At 35.5% G+C, this 20,532-nt stretch overlaps 1 protein-coding gene across 1 annotated transcript in view; it reads right to left on the bottom strand.

Annotated features, from left to right (window-relative positions):
• Positions 1 to 12,643, bottom strand: part of UCHL3 (ubiquitin C-terminal hydrolase L3) — a 34,398-nt gene extending 21,755 nt beyond the window's left edge. Inside the window, exons 1-4 of the mRNA XM_065901773.1 lie at positions 12,517 to 12,643; positions 9,886 to 10,042; positions 9,447 to 9,532; positions 7,583 to 7,630 (exon numbers count right to left, since the gene is read on the bottom strand). Coding sequence (XP_065757845.1) covers positions 7,583 to 7,630; positions 9,447 to 9,532; positions 9,886 to 10,042; positions 12,517 to 12,591 — 366 coding nt within the window. The 5' untranslated portion in view covers positions 12,592 to 12,643. The remainder of the gene's footprint in view (positions 1 to 7,582; positions 7,631 to 9,446; positions 9,533 to 9,885; positions 10,043 to 12,516) is intronic.
• Between the last annotated feature and the right edge of the window lie 7,889 nt (positions 12,644 to 20,532).

The following is a 20,532-nucleotide window of genomic DNA, read 5'->3' as shown; positions in this document are numbered from 1 at the left end:
TGTTGAAGATGTTTTTAAATAGAAGAGTTACTTCTAGTCTGGAAGAGTAAACCGACCAAATTCAATATAAGTTCAATACAAGAACTTGTGCTCGATTAATCGAGTCTGATTCTTTGCAACCCCATGGACTGTAGCTCGTCAAGCTCCTCTGTCTATGGAAATTTCTAGGCAAGAATACTGGCGTGGCTTGCCATTTCCTACTCCATGTAAGAACTTACTTTAAAGTAATAATAGCTATATATATATATATATATATATATATATAATCTCCATTTCCAAAGCCCTGATACTAGAGAAAAAAAGATGATGATGCAGAAAGCATAAAAAAGAAAAACAGACTACTTTAACTCATTTGAACAAAATACTTGATAACCTAAAAGAAAGGGGAAAAAAGTGTAAACAGGACAGAGTAGTAACTACATTCTGACCCTTTTCATAACAAATTTAATTTACTTAACCATCGTCTATTTTCAAATGATTTTAGATAAAAAAGAACTGATTACATGTATGGAGGCACAATATCACTGCGTGAAAACAAAAGACCAGAAAAAACAACCATTTCAATATTTCCCCCTACTATGACTAATTTTAATTTGTACTTCCACCTTCAAATTTAGCTCTCCCAACAACTCCACACATAATCTAAATTGGCTTCTATTTAGGAATGATATACTGAAAAAATGATAACAGAAACAAAGAAAAAGGCAAAAGAGTATGAAATTACAAGTTCCAGAGCATTTCTCAATTTTAAGAATGACGTAAAGTTGTTCATGTTTGAATGAAATAAAGAAAAAGGGATATGGGAAATAAATGGGAGGGAGGAAGAAAGATCAGAAAGATGCAATTTCAGATTTCTTGACAAAACAATATAGCTTAAAATGCAAGATACTTTTCATCTGAATTTCATTTACTGTTCCCATCTGATTCTCCCAAGAAATCAGGTATTTAAATTGTACATTATATAATAATTCAATTTTTTCCTAATATTTTCAGTTTTTTTCAAAGTCACGGAAAGAAAATAAATCCCTAAAAAAGGAAAATAAATGTAAACATCTTGACTCTTTGTAACTCTAACACAATCAAAATAATGAAAAACTATACTTCAGAGTAAAATGAAGTTATGCAAATAATTCTTAAATATCTAATGAAGATAAAACTTGACATGGTCTCTCCCTGCATTGCAGATAGTCTGCACTGACTGGGCCAAAAAAGCCAACTACATACACAGACACACACAATTTATCTTAAATTGTATATACATACACCTGAAATCAGAATTTACCCACTGCTTACCTAACAGTCAAAAAAACCTTCTAAGACAACACTAACCAAAATAAATTACATTTACAATTTAATTTCATGGTTGAAATTCATTTCAGAAACTTTTAAAACAACAGATCTTCAAATGACCTTAGCAATCAACCATATTATTTTCCTCTATTAAACAAGCCAAAACTTAAAAACAGAATTCGACATGGACAACAGCTAATTTTGAGACTATCTCCACTGAAATAAGATATCCTGAAGACACAAATTGCATCTTATTTATCTCTGTATATATAGTTTCTAGTACCATACTTGGCACAGTAGGTGCTCAAACAAACCACTTGGTCAATCAAATGAAAGAAGGACAGTAACTTCATATTATGTAACAAAAACTTTAAAAACGTTCATCCCTTTGATTCAAGGTAATTCTATTTACAAGAAATAACCTTAAACAAAGGACCGAGAATGAATACAAGAATAAAGATATTCAATGAAGTTATATTTTTAGCTTAAAAAATTGAAAATAATCTAAATAACAAAAGTTAAGGAAACTAGAAAGTAAATTATGATTCATTCACATGAGAGTACACTGCCATGAGGAATTATTTATTAAAGAGGGTTTTGATGAAATAAGAAAATACTTATGATAAAATATTAAGAAAAAAATCCCACAAAAGTGCTTGATTCCCAACTGTTTTTTAAAAAAATATCTAAGAAAAGATGTGAAGGAAATAAACACAAATATTAAAAGCATTTTCGCCACATTTCCCATATTGGCCAGTTTATTTAAATACATAGATAAAGCAACTGTGCAGTTTCTATTATTTTTCAATATTACTATAAATTTCTATGGAGGTTCCTGGGCAATACAATAATTTTGTGTTTTTTTGTGAAAAGTTAAACAAACAATAAATTATGAGGAGATGTCTACTCATACCTGGGCTGGCTCCTAAATTAATATGGACAAATCACAAACATTAGAAATTGCTTTACCCATGAAATAAAACTGGAGTTTGAAGGCAAATAAAACACTCTTCTGGATTTTTATTTTCTTTGCTTTACATTCGACTTGCAAGTTGTTTCCATTATAGCATGGCTGATATTTCTTCCCAATTTAAAAGACACTTTAATCTCCTCATATCCCACTGTTGTTCTTTTATTTTCCCAATCTCAAGTGAAACATGAAAGCAGTAACTTTCAGTATAAGCTAATGAAGCATAAATGCGGTGGGGCTACTGTCCAAATTTCTGGATTAGCCAAAGTCTGCTGGACAATTATGAGGGGATGGGAAAAAAAATACAAGTAAACAACTACTCTGTGACCACAGGTTATGGTCTATCGTCTAAAAGGACTACTGTGTTTTGCTGGCTCATCTTTACTGATGTCTCAATTAGTCTATAAATCTCTGCGTGCAATAAGGCTCCTACCTACTCCATTCCCATGAAAATGTTCTGAACAGTATCAATGATGTCAATTGTTATTACATTGCTATTACCAGCTCTTCTTCTACCCACTCCTTTAACATCCAGGTACCCTAGGGGTTTTTTATGGTTCACACTATTCTCCCTCAGTAGAATTCTCACAGTTCTAACCACTTCCATACAAGATGTTGGGTTGGTCAAAAAGTTCGTTCAGGTTCTTCCATAAACTGTTACAGAAAAACCTGAATGAATTTTTTGGCCAACCCAATACAAGACACCAGGTATCTCCCTGGAGCTTTAGACTCCACATTTAATTTCTACACAGGTGATCCGTTAAATCACTTTAAACTCGATATGCTGAACACTAAACACGACACTTTTGGTGACTCTCTGTTGTTTATAAAATTCAAGCCACCCCTTGAACTGGCTTCACTCTACTGTTCAGCTTCATCCTCTGCCATCCATGTTTGTTTTTCTGAAAGCCTAGTAAAATAAAATTACTACCTAGTATTTATTGAAGGCCCATTAAATACCAGGTGCTAAACTAAGCACTTTATATGATTAATTCATGAATCTTCACAGCAATTCCATAAGGTAGATGCTATTATTTTCATTTTATGTTGAGGAAAGTATCTTGCCTAAGCTATCTACATCCTGTACTCCTTATTTAATACTGTGCAATTTTTCATAAATGCCTCTATACACCAAGCATTGTCCTGGAGATTCAAGGTAAATATGACAAAGATGACCCATATCCTCATGGGACTCATATTCTAGTAAATATATGGAATAACAAACAAACAAAAAAGTATTGTAGACTTTACAATCCCAGGAAGAAAATCAAAAGGATTTTATGACAGAAAATTCACTGAGATGGCCCTACTTAACAGTAATGAAAGAAAGCCTCTCTGAAAAACGACTTTTAAGGTGAGACCTAAAGGATGAGAGGGTGCCAACTATGCAAACAGGAAGGTATATCCAGACAAAGACTGGACCTTACAAAGCACAAAAATGGTGTTAAGGACTGAACGGTATTCTCCCGAAATCCATATGCTGAAGCCCGAATCCCCACCATGATTTTGCTTGGAGACAGGGCTTTTAAGGAGTGATTAAGGTTAAATGAGGTCATAAGGATGAGGCCCTCATCTTATAGAGCTGGTATCCTTATGAAAAGAGGAAGATACACTAGAGACTTCTCTCTCCGAGTGCACAAAAAAGAAAAGCCACTTAAGGACACAGTGAAAAGGTACCATCCACAAGGCAGGAAGAGTGGCCCCGCCAGAAACCAACCTTTATGGCACCCTGATATTGAGTTCCAGCCTATGGAACAGTGAGCAAATAAATTTCTGGAACTTCCCTGGTGGTACAGTGGATAAGAATGCACCTACCAATGCAGGGGACAAGAAGATTACAGAGCCACTAGACCGCAGAGCAACTAAGCCTGAGAGCTGCAACTACTAAAGCCCGTGTGCCTAGAGCCTGTGCTTCACAACAAGAGAAGCCACCGCTAGCTGCAACTAGAGAAAAGCCCCCAGGAAGCAACAAAGATCCAGTGCAACCAAAAATTTAAAAAATAATAACTAATTTTTAAAAAAAGAAAGAAAATAAGCTTGCTAAGTCATCCAAGTCTATGGTATTTTGTTATGGCAGTCCAATCAAACAAATACAAATGGGAAAGACAGAGGTGCTTTGTAGAAACTGACAAAAAACCAGTGTACTGGAATATAGAGAGCAGTGGAGATAATAAGATGTCAAAGACTTACGTCCATAGATGGTAGATGAACCAGAAATAAAAGATCACAAAAACTGTCCCTGGTGCAGGCGTTTTAAGCTAGCTGATATTAAAATTTGGAAATGTATAGTATGGGTTTTTGTTCTCTCAGTGACTGGGAGTCATTGACACATAATGTCTAGAGTATAATAATCTATATTCCACCTTGAAATGCACAAAACCCCTACAATAAAGAACTGAACTCTTCACAAAATGTTAACAGTGCCCTGTTGAGGAATAGTGGCTAATAGTATGTTTGGTTTTCTCAAGGACTACAGAAGACCAAGATTCAGCCTTTTTTGGTAGCTCTTACACCACTAAGGATAGTTTTGAGCTAATTCTGGAGAATTAATAAATATGTGTTGTGCCTATGCACCAGGAATGGTGTTGGGTACTCTGGAGTGTACTCAAAGGAATCCAACAACAATTCTAGGTCTAAGGACCAGAGTCAGGAGATGTGACACCACATTTCAGAGCATATAAGGCACGGCTGGCTTGAAGATGTAACAACTTATGTACCACTAAAGAAGGTACTGTCACCAAGTAAATTATGACATCAATGGTAAGATACACCATAACTTTAGAGTTGCTGAAATATGAAAAAATACACATCTTAAAAAAATGAAAAAGAGTATGAAAATAGCTAAAATGCAAATAGTACGAGTCATATAAAAAAGCCCATAGAAGGCAAGAAGTTTCAGTCTGGAGAAAGAGATGTGAACATCATCTAAAAGGAGGTATTAAAAGTCGTAATTTGGATAGAGGCCAAAAAGAAGGCAAGAAAGGGTACTGCAAAGACAACTTTTAAAGTAAACATGTATTAAAGTATTTATTTATTACAAATAATGGTTTTCATATTTTATGATAATCTCATGTTGATCTACATTGCATTGCTATTTTTAACACTACAAATCTACAAACAAAAGAGCAAAGCATAGTGAAGATTAAGAACATGCTCAAGATCATATGGTCGTTCTTCAGTCGCCCAGTCATGTCTGAGTCTTTGCAATGCCATGGGCTGCAGCACGAGATCATATAAAGCAATACAAAAAGCAGAGTGTCTCATTCATTTCCAACCTGGTGCCGAAATCACCTGGACATGCCCTTTGGGTGTGTGCATAAACTTAGTCAAAAAGACAGGGGTTCAGGGGCCTCCCTGGGGGCTCAGGCCCCCACTTGCTGCAACTAGAGAAAAGCCCCCATAGCCTCGAAGACCCAGCACAGCCAAAAATAAATAAATAAAATTAAAAAAATAAAAAGCAACGGTTCACACCTTTGAAAGCAGAACCTGAGAGCAACCAAGAAGGTATAATATAATTATAGGGACATAAATTCCTAGGTTTATGTTTATTTCTGTTATTATAAACATTCACAGATAACAGAGCTAACAAAGCTGAAGTCATATCATAGTATCAAACTGATTTCTCCTTCAAAAAAACTTTTTTGAAGATCATGGGAATATTTATGTTCAATACTCTTAAATTAGTAATTTTTAAGTATTTTTAAAGCATAGAGGCAATGTTATCTTTGTAAATAAAAAAGCATGGCTCCAAGTCACACATGGGATAACAATGAAGAAAATCTATAATTCTCTAATGTTAACACTTTAATGTTTTTATAAATACACTAAAAGATTTTAAGTAAATTTAATTCATTTGACTGAAAAATCTTCTGATAAACCTCCCCCAAGAGTGGGAGAATGAGGTTTGTAGGGAAGAAAAAGGAGAAATGGAAGCAGGGAATGAGGGAAGCCCTCAGGAAAAAAAGACCTTTGTGAAAAAAGGGGCAAGAGAAGCAGAAAGGTGACCCAGCTCAATAAAAGACTGGCTAAGGGAGCAGAGATGGTAAAGTTCATCACTTTGCCCAGAAATGATTTCCCGAGTATGCAGAGTACATCATGAGAAACGCTGGGCTGGATGAAGCACAAGCGAGAATCAAGATTGTTGGGAGAAATATCAATAACCTCAGACATGCAGATGACACTAACCTTATGGCAGAAAGCAAACAGGACTAAAAAAGCCTCTTGATGAAAGTGAAGGAAAGTGAAAATGTTGGCTTAAAACCCAACATTCAGAAAACTAAGATAATGGCATCTAGCTCCATCACTTCATGGTAAATAGATGGGGAAACAACGGAAACAGTGACAGACTTTATTTTTGGGGGCTCCAAAATCACTACAGATGGTGACTGTAGCCATGAAATTAAAAGATGCTTGCTCCTTGGAAGAAAAGCTATGAGAAACCTAGAGAGCATATTGAAAAGCAGAGACATTACTTTGCTGACAACAGTCCGTCTTGTCAAAAGCTATGATTTTTTCAGTAGTCATGTATGGATGTGAGAGTTGGGACTATAAAGAAAGCTGAGCGCCAAAGAACTGATGCTTTTGAACTGTGGTGTTGGAGGCGACTGTTGTTCAGAGTCCCTTTGACTGCAAGGAGATCCAACCAGTCCATCCTAAAGGAAATCAGTTCTGACTGCTCATTGGAAAGACTGATGCTGAAGCTGAAATTCCAATACTTCGGCCACCTGATGCGAACAACTGACTCATTTGAAAACACCCTGATGCTGGGAAAGATTGAAGGCAGGAGGAGAAGGGGACGACAGAGCATGAGATGCTTGGATGGCATCACCAACTCAATGGACATGAGTCTGAGTAAACTCTGGGAGTTGGTGATGGACAGGGAGGCCTGGTGTGCTGCAGTCCATGGGGTTGCAAAGAGTTGGATACAACTGAGTAATTGAACTGAATTGAACTGAATTGAGCCTGATAAAGACTCTTGAAAATCACACTAGCTATCTACCTTTACTACAGTGCAGGTATTTTTTTTTAATACTTGCAAGTCAAAGGAAACTGATGGGGAAGACTCAGGCCATCTGTTAGCCAAAGCAAAGAGCATACAGTCTGCAATATGTCTCAATGATTAGACTGAAACGGCTGTTATCAAAGATCATGTGCATGGTTGGTCAACACACATTCTTGGGCTACTTCGTGACTACTTTTACATAAGCAAATTCCCTCAAAGGAAAAAAAAATATCCAAGTAATTTTCCAAATTATGTGTCATACAATAATACTGTGATTAAACTCACACATGGCAGGAAAAGTTTTGAAAAATGTGAAATACCTCAGTCTGACCTTCATGGGCACTGGTTTCATGAGTAACTCGAATGGCCTGTAATAAGAATATAAAGTATTAGTAGGAAAAAACGATTATATTCAACTTTTTGAATGAAAACAACAATGCCAAATTTTAACATCTAAACCTTGTTAAGAAATAGCAGACTGGAGGAGATTTCTGGAACAGTTTAACACTAAATATTTAAGAATGACTTCTGAGTAACCAAATGAATTGTTCTGCTTTCCAACCCACAAATCTCCAAAGCCTCGGGAAACTGAGTATCTGCTTATTTGCAATTGCCAGTGGTAGTGGGGGTCATTTATGTTGTTTAACTGTTAGAACTAACATTTAACACTTTATTCAACTGAGACTAGAATAAAGTAAGCATCTCACAGATAGAGACTGGTAAAAGCTTAGCTCATCTGTTTCTCCAGGTTACATGCTATTCTGCAGCTCTGGGTATCTCTATGCTTAATCATGCAGCTTCAGTCAGCACTTCAGGAATGTGGAGCAAAAAGCATGCATTTATCAGAAGCTAGAGATTTCAGGTTCCTGAACTTGAAAAAAAATGCTCTTGTAATATCCACTATTAGCAAAGATGAAGAGAAATGGACAAAGAAGTAAATTACAGGTGAAAGTAGAACCTTTACGAATGGCAATTTGGCAATAATGTCAAAGCTTTAAAAAAACATGCAATCTGTTTGATCTATCAATTTCTTTTCTAGTTTATATATTTAATTATAACTCTACACAATCATATATAACTAATAATATTTGCAAAGATTTAGCTACAATGATATACCTTGCAGTATTTTTTCAAATGTTGAAAAAAGGGGGAAAAATACTAAATTACTGACAATAATTTATTGATTAAATAAAATACTACACAATGGAAAGCTAGGCAGCCATTAAATGATGATGTCAAATATATACTTACTGGTATGTAAATACGTTTGTGATAAGTGAAAAAAGCAAGTTATAAAACAATATTACAGTGTGATCAAATTTTGTGTATATACTTATATACTCCCTATAAAAAGTATTAATGATGACTACCTCTCACTGGTGGGATTACTGGTGAATTTTATATTGTTTACTTTTATGTAAAATAAAGATGTTTCATGAGATCTGTAGGTTTTTTAAAGAAAATAACTTAATCAATGTATATGAGAATGTTAAAACAACATAATCAAATCAACGGATTTACTGGGCTTAAACTCTGCATAATATTGTTCTAGCCAAGTAATTTTTTACACAATACTGTTTACAGTTTCAAAGAATGTACAATTCACTTAATAATGTCATTAAAAAGTAAAAAGCCTTCAAAAGCAAAATAGATTTCAAATATAATAAATGTAAATACCACTCAAAAAATTCTATGATATGGTATAATCATTTAAAACTAGACTATGTGGCCTGTGTCCTCACACATGAAAAAATATTACTACACTGATAAAATAGGTAGAGAATGTTCTGACATCTACCATTAAACCTTTATTTTTTCCATTCACTGGTCTTCAGCCTTGTTCCAAATTCCCAGTGAAAGACATACAGGGTATTGCCAAAGATGTATTTACCACAGGAAGGGAATGGTAAGGAATGGTCAACTATAAGATATTTTATAAATTTGTAAATCAAACTGCCTTTTTCCTCTCATTCAGCTCTGCACATAGAAAAGAAGTGACAATTTATCAACATTTATGGTTATTTCAGATAATGTTACCTGAAAAGTACAAAAGGCCTTTTTTAATGGATACGACCAAATCCTTAATTGGTCAAAACTGTAGTTTCAAGACAAACTCCCAAACAGAATCTACAATTCCACAGAACTTTGCCCACATATGAGAGCAAGGCAGAAAAAGGTACCGACGTCATAGTTCTCCAGGTATCTGGCTCGTTCTTCAGGGCTCATTGATGCAGACTCCTCCAGGAACTTTTTCAAGGTTGATCCAGATTCTGAGAATATTAAAGATGATAAAATTGAAAAGGCCTGGTATCTCAAAGAGACTGAGACATGAAAATATTAGAAGCAAGCTAACTATTTTTCAGGTTAAAGCCCTTTCATTGGTAAGTAAGGAATATAAGATAAATGACAGGGCTTAAACCTCTGTATACAACAATATAGAAGAATCGAAAGGATTAAAATTTTCCCTAATAGGAAATGTGTACACTCCCATTATAAAAGAAAGAAGGGAGGAAAAGCTTCATTTACTATTTCAAAGAAAGAACTAGAGCACCACCTACTGCTCAATAAGTTAACTTACAGCTTGAGGAGGGGGAAGAGAGCAGTAATGAAAAACTGTTTATACCAAAGTGCATCTTGTCTTTATTGTTGGCAATGGCGTGGATCAGTCCAATTGTCCCACAGGCATTGCTGATGGTTTGCTTCATGAAGTACACTGACGATGTAACGTCTTGGCCCCGAGATTTTATCTTTTCCTCTTCTTCTGTTCTGAATACTTCATACTATTAAAAAAAAAAGGTCTACATGTGAAAAAGAATACATTAAAAAGGACTCGAATGTAAATTTGGAAAAACTCTATACATCGGTGGAGATATAATTAACATGGCATATTTTAATGCAACACTATAAAGTATTTTTAAAAGAATAAGATGGATTTACATATTCTGACTCAGAAATCTGTCCATTATTATAGAGTAGTTTTAGGTCAGTATACATTAATATGATTCTCAATTATGTTTTAAAAATATTTATATATGCATTGAAAAGTGATAAAGGATATAAACTTACCAGAGGTTATCTCTGGGCTAAGATATTACAGGAGAATTTTTATTGTCTATTTTTCACATTTCTGTATTGCTACATCATATTAACAAAATTCATACTACCTTTATAACCATATGATATTCATAACATTAACCATTATCTATAACAACTGACAGTAAAAACAATACGGTACAATCAGGTCAAAAGTGTGTGTTCTACATCTGATTGCCTGAACCTACCACCATTATAAACTGTGCAACTCCAGCAAGTTATTTTTTCAATTGTAAAAAGTATTAAAAATAATGAGGTTAAAAAATGAGGGGGGACAGAATAAAATGTTGTAAATCAATTATACCTGAAGAAAATGGATTTTAAAAAACTGAGTAAAGAGAATGAAGAGAGTAGAAAGATAATTCTATTGTTTTGATGTTTTACTGTCATTTTCCGATTCCAATAGAGTAGGGAGTCTTACTCTAGCCCACAGGCTACAGGCCACATGTGGCCCACGGCCTGGTTTCATAGATAAAGCTTTAGCTTTGTTTTGTCTATGGCTGTCTTTATTCCAAAAGGCAAAGTTAAATAGTTATAGCAGAGATTATTAGGCCTGCAAAGTTGAAAATATTTACTAGCTGACCCTTCACAGAAAAAGTCTGTTGACCCCTGCAATAACAGAAATAAATGATGTCTATTAAAAACCCATAATTAAGGAACTGCTTTTAACAACAAATGCACCTATGCCTTAAAAATAATTTCTGTGAATGTGCTTCTAAATCAAACTTTAAAATAATATTTTCTGAATAAATTCTGAAGCATTAATTCAGGCATATAGTCCAACTGATAAAATCTGAAAGGTTCAATACAGTAAGGTCTTGTGCTGAAATGTTTATACAATCCTTCCGTTTAGTCTGTTATTGTTGTTGTCTAATATCAATTCTCCTTGGTGACAAAGCAAAATGAGATTTGATAACTTCTTAAGATTTAATGTTTAGAAAAAAAATCCTAAAATGACACAGAGCAGCTTTAGGAAAAAAGGAAAAGCAATTGTGGCAGACTACAGTGCAAACAGAGAGTCAAAAGACAACAAAAATATTAATATGAGAGAGAACTGAATTTACAGCTTCTTCTCCTGTGATTCATTGGCTGGTAAGCACTACAACGAAGCATATTTAAAACACTGTAACTGACTTTATTTAAAGCATAATGAGGTCTCCATGACAGTTCTTTTTCTATTAGTATGCTGAAACCATTCACAACTACATAATCAGTTTCTAAATTAAAACACTTTATAGCTCCTAAAATATCCATAGATACCCTCTGTGACTTTATTATGTCACTTGTTATGAGCTGAAAGAGGGATCTACCAAATTGTAAGAGAGACCAAAAAGTGGCAGATCACTATATTCTCTACTTATATAAGTAAGTATAAATACTCATTTCTCTCACATCTTCCCAAGCACTTACTCCATTTTTTACAATGCTGAGCTCATCCTATTATCTCGCAGTTTAAAAGGAAAAATCAGAAGGCCATAGTCTCAAAGTCATTTTAAAATGAGCTTAAAATTTCTGGCTCCATAATACCAACATCTACATGATTATCATTCTAGAAGAAAGGCTGAAATGAGAGATCTGAATTTGGATACAGAGATCTAAGAATAGCTATTTAGAATCCCCAACACATTCCAAATCTGCAGATTAAACTGTATTTTAAGCTTAAAGATTTCCACCCAAATCAAGTTTTTTCTGAAAATAATGTAACCCATGTCATTAGTTATATTTACCTCCTTAAAACAAAGATTTGTTTATATATATATGATGTGTTGAAAAAATTTACATATTTTATATAGTGAAAATTTGAATAGATATTCCGTATTCCTATACTTTCTAAGACACATTTAAGACTATCCATTTCTAAAGTATATACATCAAAATGTGATTAAATGTCACATCAAAACAGGTGAGGCATATTAACCATATTTAAAAAAAAAAGAAAACTATCCAAGTTTAAAAGACTTACCCAGGGCTTCTCTGTCAATCTACAAATCAAAATCTAAATACATCTCTTTAATAAAATTAGATTTTTAAGATGTCCCCACTCCTAGATTTCCTCATTTTATGCAAGAATAGAGTTATGTGTTCTCAAAGAAGAGCACAGGTTGAACTCAACATTGAAAAAGAACTCTGCATTTCCCAGAAACTCTTACTTAACAATCACCTTTTCTGTAATGGGGAAGAGAAGTAACACTGCACACACTGGCCTTGGTACCATGCTAAGGAGCTCAGGATCCATTCCATACACATCAACAAACTGCCAGTTAGGATGCAGACCTAATTGTTTGAGAAACTGGGAAAAGAGGAAAGAAACAGGGAAAGTATTTTTATAACAGGGAAATAACCAATGTATATATACTATGCATCTGATATACAAAAGGGAATGGAATGTACGAATATTACTGATGTTCAATAAGAATAAAGTAAGGCAGGTTCTTCATGAATTATGTGAGAAGAAATAGCAATCTATTCATTCACTTAACAAACATTTAAAATTTATAACGTATGAAGCAAAACTCCTTCCCCACCCCCAACCCAATCCATTACTTTGGGATTGAACAGCCAGGACTTCCCCAAACATATACAAGGTGGCTTGGCTAATATCTTAAAACTCATTCTCAACATTTGATTTTTAAGGAAATGCATCTAAGTTCTAGTATATAAAGACTTATTTTAGTAGTAAATCAGCAGTTTATCCTAACTATAAAAAATGATGCCTGAGGTTTAAAGACAAATGCTAGATCAATATCACAAGTTTTATCAATGAGAGAAAGAGTATATAAAGCCAAAAAATCCAAGTGAATTGTGTGAATACCAGAAAGTGCTTGATATAAAGTCACCTACTGGCTCTCTGACTTCCAGTACGCAATGAAACCTACTCAAGTTCACTGTCTCACTTACATGTGATAAAACAACTGTAACAAAAGAGAAGTGGTTTCTTGACTCTTGGAGAATTCATAGGGAAATAAAATATCAGACCCTAATCTACTGCAGAGAGAAAAAGAACATAATAATGAGAATGATGTCAATTTCACAATAAACTCATATGTCTATATGGAATGAAATTGATGATTTTTAAAAGTGCACCATCTTTACCATCACAAAATAAATTTTACATGACAGAAATAAAGGAGCAGAGGAAACAAGAAACTTATTAAAAATGCATCATTATACCTTACCTCAAGAATACATTAATAGTAGCTACTGGTCTAACATTATGTGAGATTTAAAAATAAAAAAGTGCCTTGGGTATTTCTCCCTAAAGAACAATCACAGGTACTTAGATAATGACACTTTGCAAAACCAATGGAAGCCATGCCCTATTACATGAACAGTCTTAGTCATCTCAGTCAGGTTCTCCAAGAAATGACTTTTCTGATGAAAAGATGACCACTGTCCACATCCCTCCATCTCTTGGCTTGTAGAAGAAACACTCCTTAATGATAATATGGTTGGCCAAAAATAATGTCCTTGATATGTTTAATAAGAAACATACTGAATTTAAAAACCTCTCTCAGCAGAATGTGCTCAACACCCATGGGTTCATTAACATGCTCTGCCAACAGTCTGGGGCCACAGAAATCAACAGACTCCTCTAGTTAACACCAATTCTTCATCTGATTCTTATTTTTTATTTCAGACTTTAATAAAGTTCAATGAAGTATTCCAAACTACTTCCTCTCCCTTCTCCGCTGCCTCTGAAATTCTTTGTCTTAACCCTCCTCGATATTCAACTCTATCTATAAACCAAAAAAGGACTAAAATTGACTGCAGAGCCCAGGGAAGGAACTACGTCTTATTCATCTTTTTAATTCCACACCACAGACACTCAAGTTATATTCATGGAACCAGTAACAAATTTGTTGAATTTGTTGAAAACTATATATTTTAATCTAGTCCTCTGTATGTGGGCATATGTCTGTTAAGCTGTGTTAATAATGAATATTTAACATATATTTGGCTTCATTTGTGCCAAGTTAAAGAGGTAGGAAAGATACATTTGGCTTCTAATCTGAAACCAGACGTTTATTATCAGCCCCACATACTCCTGATACCAAATACTACCTGCACAGAACTGATAGTTCTAAAAGGCACACTGTCAAGGAAAAGTATCATAAACCTTCATAAGATAATTTAAATTTATTGGTTAATTTTATGTAACCCCAAGTCATATTGCTATAAAGTTATAAAACAAAATGTACATGTAAGGAAATTTTCACATCTGTGCTGTAAACAGAAAGTAACAGTTAAACATTTTAAGGAAAAAACAATCTGGACAAAACTGGCAAATTACCTTGAAGTTGTAAACTTATTCCAATGCAGCCAAAGCTAAAGAGTATAAATATTACCAAGCTCCAAAGGCGGCTGGTTGTAGTGAGTGCTAAGTACTGGATTGAGGACACATTAACGATTAAATGAAATATATTAAAATGATTAAAATTTAACTGGGATCATACTTCTCCTTAACTTGTTATTCATAGTTCATCAAATAAGATTGATCAAAAGAAGTTCAATTTAGTTAATATATATGAAGTACATCAATGCAACCTTTGTTGCAGACATTGTTATGAGTCAGACTCGCCCAGGAAGTCATCACAAGCACAGAAAGAACGCTGCTGCTGTGCTGAGTCGCTCAGTCGTGTCCGACTCTTGGCAACCCCACGGGCTGTAGCCAACCCAGGAATACTGGAGTGGGTTGCCATGCCCTCCTCCAGGGGATTGTCCCAACCCGGGGATCGAACCCAGGTCTCCCGCATTGCAGGCAGATTCTTTAACGTCTGAGCCACCAGGGAAGCCCAGCAGAAAGAATAAAAGCAGCTATTTACAGTAACTACCTCTGGGCAGTGGAAAAAAGGTGAGGAAAAAGGCTTTCAACTTTATAGAGTATCCTACTTTTACTATTAAAAGGAAAAAAAAAAAAAGAGAACCTACCTGCAATGTGATAATCAAAAACAGAGAAAGGTTAAAAAGAAATTCTCTAAATTAGTAAATATAAACAGCAACAAGCGTGGGCAGTATGAACTCAACTTTTTATTTTCCAGTATTTTCAAAAAGGGTCATTTTTACAATAGCTAGATGTAGTTTCTAAGATAAAATCTACAGAACTGATACACATGTATCTTCTTTAAATTTACAAAACTGAGAGAAAACAAAATACCAGTAGTAAAACTACTCCAAGAAACTCTCTTCAGACTACTCACAAAGTATTCCACGTGCTACAGGCACTTGCACAGACCCCTGCACACAATTATTAATAGAAAACATCCTGCTTGTATCAAGTATAATAAAGGGATTTATAACCTCTAACATTAGTCTTCTGGCTTGTTTAAACACTGGATAATAAAAGAACAAAAACTTCTGACTGACTAGCTCACTAAATCTTCATAATGCCACTAATGTTTGGCTTACCAAGAAAAATAATTAATAAAATAGATTATGTGCCCCCAAAAGGTCTTGGTTAACTCATTCTTTTTATTCTTTGGGCCAAAGAGAGTATTTCCACTAGATGCAGAGTTCTTTAAATTATGTGTCAATATTTTTAGAGAGTATCCTGTAACAGAAACTATGCTAGGAGCTTTAATGCACTTTAATTTTACCGCAACTGGCAAAAGAGGTTTTATTACATCCTTTCACCAACGAGAAAACAGAGCCTGGGAGATTCTGTGACTTTGCGAGGTCATGTTGCCAGGGCTGCCACACTCAGCTCTGGACGCTCTGGCACTTATTTACCTGTCTCTCACGGCTTGAAGTATCTTTTTGCACTTGGTTCTCTAACCACAGCCACAATGAGCTCGCCTCCAGGTCTCGAAAGGTTGACAACCATCGCTTACCTTGTTTTTGCACGTGAACTGGACTTCTATCAGAAAAACTGTTAGCCTCTCCTTGTCATTTTTAATGAATTCCTCCTTATTCTTTAAGTGACAGTCGGGTTAGCAAAAACTCTGATTACATGTATATAAAAAAGAGAGAAAAATTAAATCTACCTTCCTTTTTAAAATCTGTTCTAAAGCCACTTGCTCTGATCTCTAATGGGCAGTTCAGGACAGCAATATATTCTGCCTCACTACTAATTTATTAATCCTTTGGGTTATGACAGAAATTATACTTATCCAGTAATTGTGTGATATCACCACTAGTAAAAATATACTAGGTAGTAACTGTTGGATGTTACTAGGACTAGGAAAATAACCAAGAGCTAAATGAGAAAACAATGGTTCCTAAAGTCTGGAAATGAGTAAAATGAATTTTAATAGATATTCAATAAACAAAGAATAATAAAATTATTTAAGTACAGAATGGGGAAATAGTAAAAATATTTTATGTAGGGACTCGAAAAAAGGGGAGTTCAAGGTTACATCACTGCAGGCTCAATATGGAGTGACTACACAACTGTCAAAATAATGATGCAATGCTGGTCTGCTTTAAAAGTTGGATTACTCAGGATAATGTAGTAATCCACTATTTCAACACAGACTATGCAGAGTGAAATATGAATCAGCTCTGGGAGGCCTATTTTATGAAGGATGACGACAAACAGAAGCAGGCTCAAGGAAAGGTGACCAGGAATAATAAGGTTTTGGAAGACATCACAGCTGGAGAATCTGGGCATGTTCTGAGAAGACTTAAATTATTATAATCCTTTTCCCCAAATATTTTCAGTAACATCACAAAGGAGCAATTAGACTTACTCTGCATGATTTCAATGGGAGGATGACAGACAACTGGAGGAAGTTACAGAAGAGCAGATTTTGTTTCAATATAAAGAAATATAATTCTTCTAATTATGTATTATACATTAATTCTCATTATAATAAAAAAAGACTAAACCACTTTAATGAGATAGAATACTGTCACTGAAATATTCAAGCAAAAGATTCATGACCACATTAAAGGTAATCTTAAGAAAGATTTTCTGGAGCACAAAAGCAGCTATATAAGATTTGGTCATTCTTCCACCCAGTAACTATTTGTTGAGAGCCCTCTATGGGCCACACATCACTCTCAGTACTTCAGACATGTCCTCTCTCTCACAGAACTTACATGCTAGGGGTGGGATACATACGACAAACAAGCAGACGCAAAGACAAGGTAATTTCACAAGGTGATTAAGTATTATGAAGAAAATAAAACAAGAGATGCCATCAGTGGAGACTCAGGATGGATGGTGGTAGGAGGAAGGGACATTACCTGAATAATCAGGAAAGACTTATTGAGGAGGTAACTTTAATATACAAACAACAAGAAAGAATCAGCCATGAAATAACTAAGATCGTAATGATTCAAGCAAAGGATGAGCTATACGAAGACTGAAGCAGTAACAGGCTTGGCACTCAAAGGCTGCAGCCCAGCGAAAGCGGGAGACAGGCACAGTACCTCCCTATCAAATCAGAGTAAGCAGCCTGAATATATTCTAAGGACAAGCAGTAGAAGGCTGTTTTGAGTGTTTTAGGCAGGGAAACACAAGCTGTGACTTGCATTTTTACAAAATCTCCTTGGATAAACATTGGGCATAGACTTTAGGGTGGCATACGGAGAAGCAGAAAAACTAGTTAGAAAGATATTGCATTGTTCAGACTAAGGATGACAGTGGCTTGGGATGCAGCATAGAAATGAACAGAATGGGCAGATTTGGGATAGATTCTGAAAAAAGTCTACCAGAGTTGCAGATCATTGGATCTGAAAGATTAGGAAAAAAGAAAAATTTATTTAACCCTTACAGTTTTGCAAGATCAAGAGAGATTGTGAGAAACTAGGGCTTCCCAGGTGGCGCCAGTGGTGAAACACCCACGGGCCAGTGCAGGAGAGATGCAGGTTCCGTCCCTGGGTCAGGAAGTTCCCCCTGGAGAAGAGACAGACTACCCACTCCAGTATTCTTGGGCTTCCCTGGTGGCTCAGATCATAAAGAATCCACCTGCAATGCCAGAGACCTGGGTTCGATCCCTGGTTTGGGAAGATCCCCTGGAGGAGGGCACAGCAACCCACTCCAGTATTCTTGCCTGGAGAACTCCATGCAGAGGAGCCTGGCGGGCTATGGTCCACAGGGTTGCAAAGAACTGGACATGACTGAAGTGATTTAGCACCCATGAGAAACTAAGAAACTGAGGAACAAAGAGGTTAGATAACTGCCCGTGATCTCAGAGCAGATTCAAACCGAAGAAATTAAAATCAATACATGAATGGCCTAAATTAGCATAGTGGTGCAATCAATGACATTGACTTGAGCACTGGATAAATGGCACTACCCTGAAAAGACTGGGGAAGCAGATCTGGAGGAGAGATGAGAGGATATAAATCCAGATTTCTTTTTCAGCCATGTTAAGTTTGAGATACCTATATCTAAATGGAGATATCAAAGTGGTGGCTGAATATACTAGTTTCCAATTCTGTACAGAAGTCAGGACTTGGGGGAACATGGAGTCAAACATGTGACAGCTGATGATATTAATGCTCTACAACAGAAAAGATTAGCAATCTAGACAAGGCCCTGAGGAGCTCTTCAGAAATTGACAGGGAGATGACCCAGCAATGGCAAATCTAGGAAACAGTCAGGAAATAGGAGGCAAGCAGAATTATCACAGAAGCCAACGGAGTGGGTACTCAGCCAAGTGTTGCTGAGAGATCGAGAAAGTGGTGAGAGAAAACTGAATGCTGGATCTGACAAAGTGGTGATTAGTAAACTTGAGAAAAGTAGTTATTGTGAAATGGTGAGGATAGGAGTGAATACAGGAAAAATTTGCAGATAAAAGCAGCAAGAGTATCTACGGACAATCTTTTTGTGGAAATTCTACAAAGAAGGGAAGCAGAAAGGAGATAGCAGCTAGAGGAGGACAGGGTAACAAGCATGTTTTTCCCAAGAAGGGAAACCCCAACTAACAAATGTTTGCATGCTCATACCAACTATCCAGCACATGACTTCTAATTCTTTTCCCAACACTAAGCAACTAAACTAAATACAATAAAAATGTTAAAGTAAATTTCTTTTCTTGCAGCCTCTTCTTGGGCTTCCCTGGTGGTTCAGCTGGCAAACAATCTGCCTGCAATGCAGGAGACCTGGGTTCGATCCCTGGGTTGGGACGATCCCCTAGAGAAGGAAAAGGCTACTCACTCCAGTATTCTGGCCTGGAGAATTCCATGGACTGTATAATCCATGGGGCTGCAAAGAGTCAGACACAACTGAGTGACTTTAACTTTCTTTACTTTTGGCCTTTTCAATAAAATCCACAATGAGGAATATTTCTAGGAAATTGTCATATCAGAAATCAATGGGTCTAAAACACAACAATATTCAAAATTATAAACTGTGGCCGTGTAATACTCAAATCACAAAACATAATCAAGATGAAAATCTAGAGTGATCATAAAAATAAACGCTATGATTGTCCATAGCACAGAATGTTCTTTGTAAAAAATGTTATAATTCCTGATGCTTAATTACTTGTAACTTCCCACTGGCCTTAAGCTATCAGTTCTGTAAATGCATATATAAACAGAATAGAGCTTAAGTTTTTCCAATGATTTTTTTTCTGTCATTGAACTGATTTTATTCTAGGTAAGTTCTACCTAGAGTAAGACAAAATATCCTGAGAAGAGATTGATGATAGCATAGTAAGCAACAAAAGAAATTACTACTTACCACACCTACCGAGACATGTGGTTACCAGTTAACGTGCAACAGTTAATAACGATCTTCATATAGTTGACATGTATTAATCATTCTTACACAAACTAGTCAACATTAAACAGTGTTTGTTGACACTGAGTACAATAATAACACATGCAATCACCAAATGGTAACAGAGTGAAACCAAGATAAGTAAAAGGCCTAGGGTTCCATTAAATTGAGGAAATAAGAAAAGGTGGAGGTGGACATGGTTGTTGGCATTAATCTATGGCTGTGAGTTAATTCAATTTCTATTCATTTTAGATTCTCAGTTCTGCCACTAACACAAAGAGAATAAAGAAACAACTACAAAAATTTTGGTTAAAACTAATCACTTTTTAGATTACTTGTCCATTCTCCCACTAAATGTGCATTACTTCTTTAAATAATAAATTTAAAACAAACGTAATCACACCAAAGCATGCCAGAAACTGTACAATCATACACTAATAATATCTTTCTCTGTTTATGTCACTCAGAATGGCCTCCTGTCACCATTCAACTTAGTATGTCTTCCCT

This window comes from Muntiacus reevesi, chromosome 11 (assembly GCF_963930625.1).
Source record: "Muntiacus reevesi chromosome 11, mMunRee1.1, whole genome shotgun sequence".
NCBI classification, from domain to species: domain Eukaryota; kingdom Metazoa; phylum Chordata; class Mammalia; order Artiodactyla; family Cervidae; genus Muntiacus; species Muntiacus reevesi.
The sequence above is the reverse complement of the archived record's forward strand: the minus strand, read 5'-3'. Positions and strand labels throughout refer to the sequence as shown.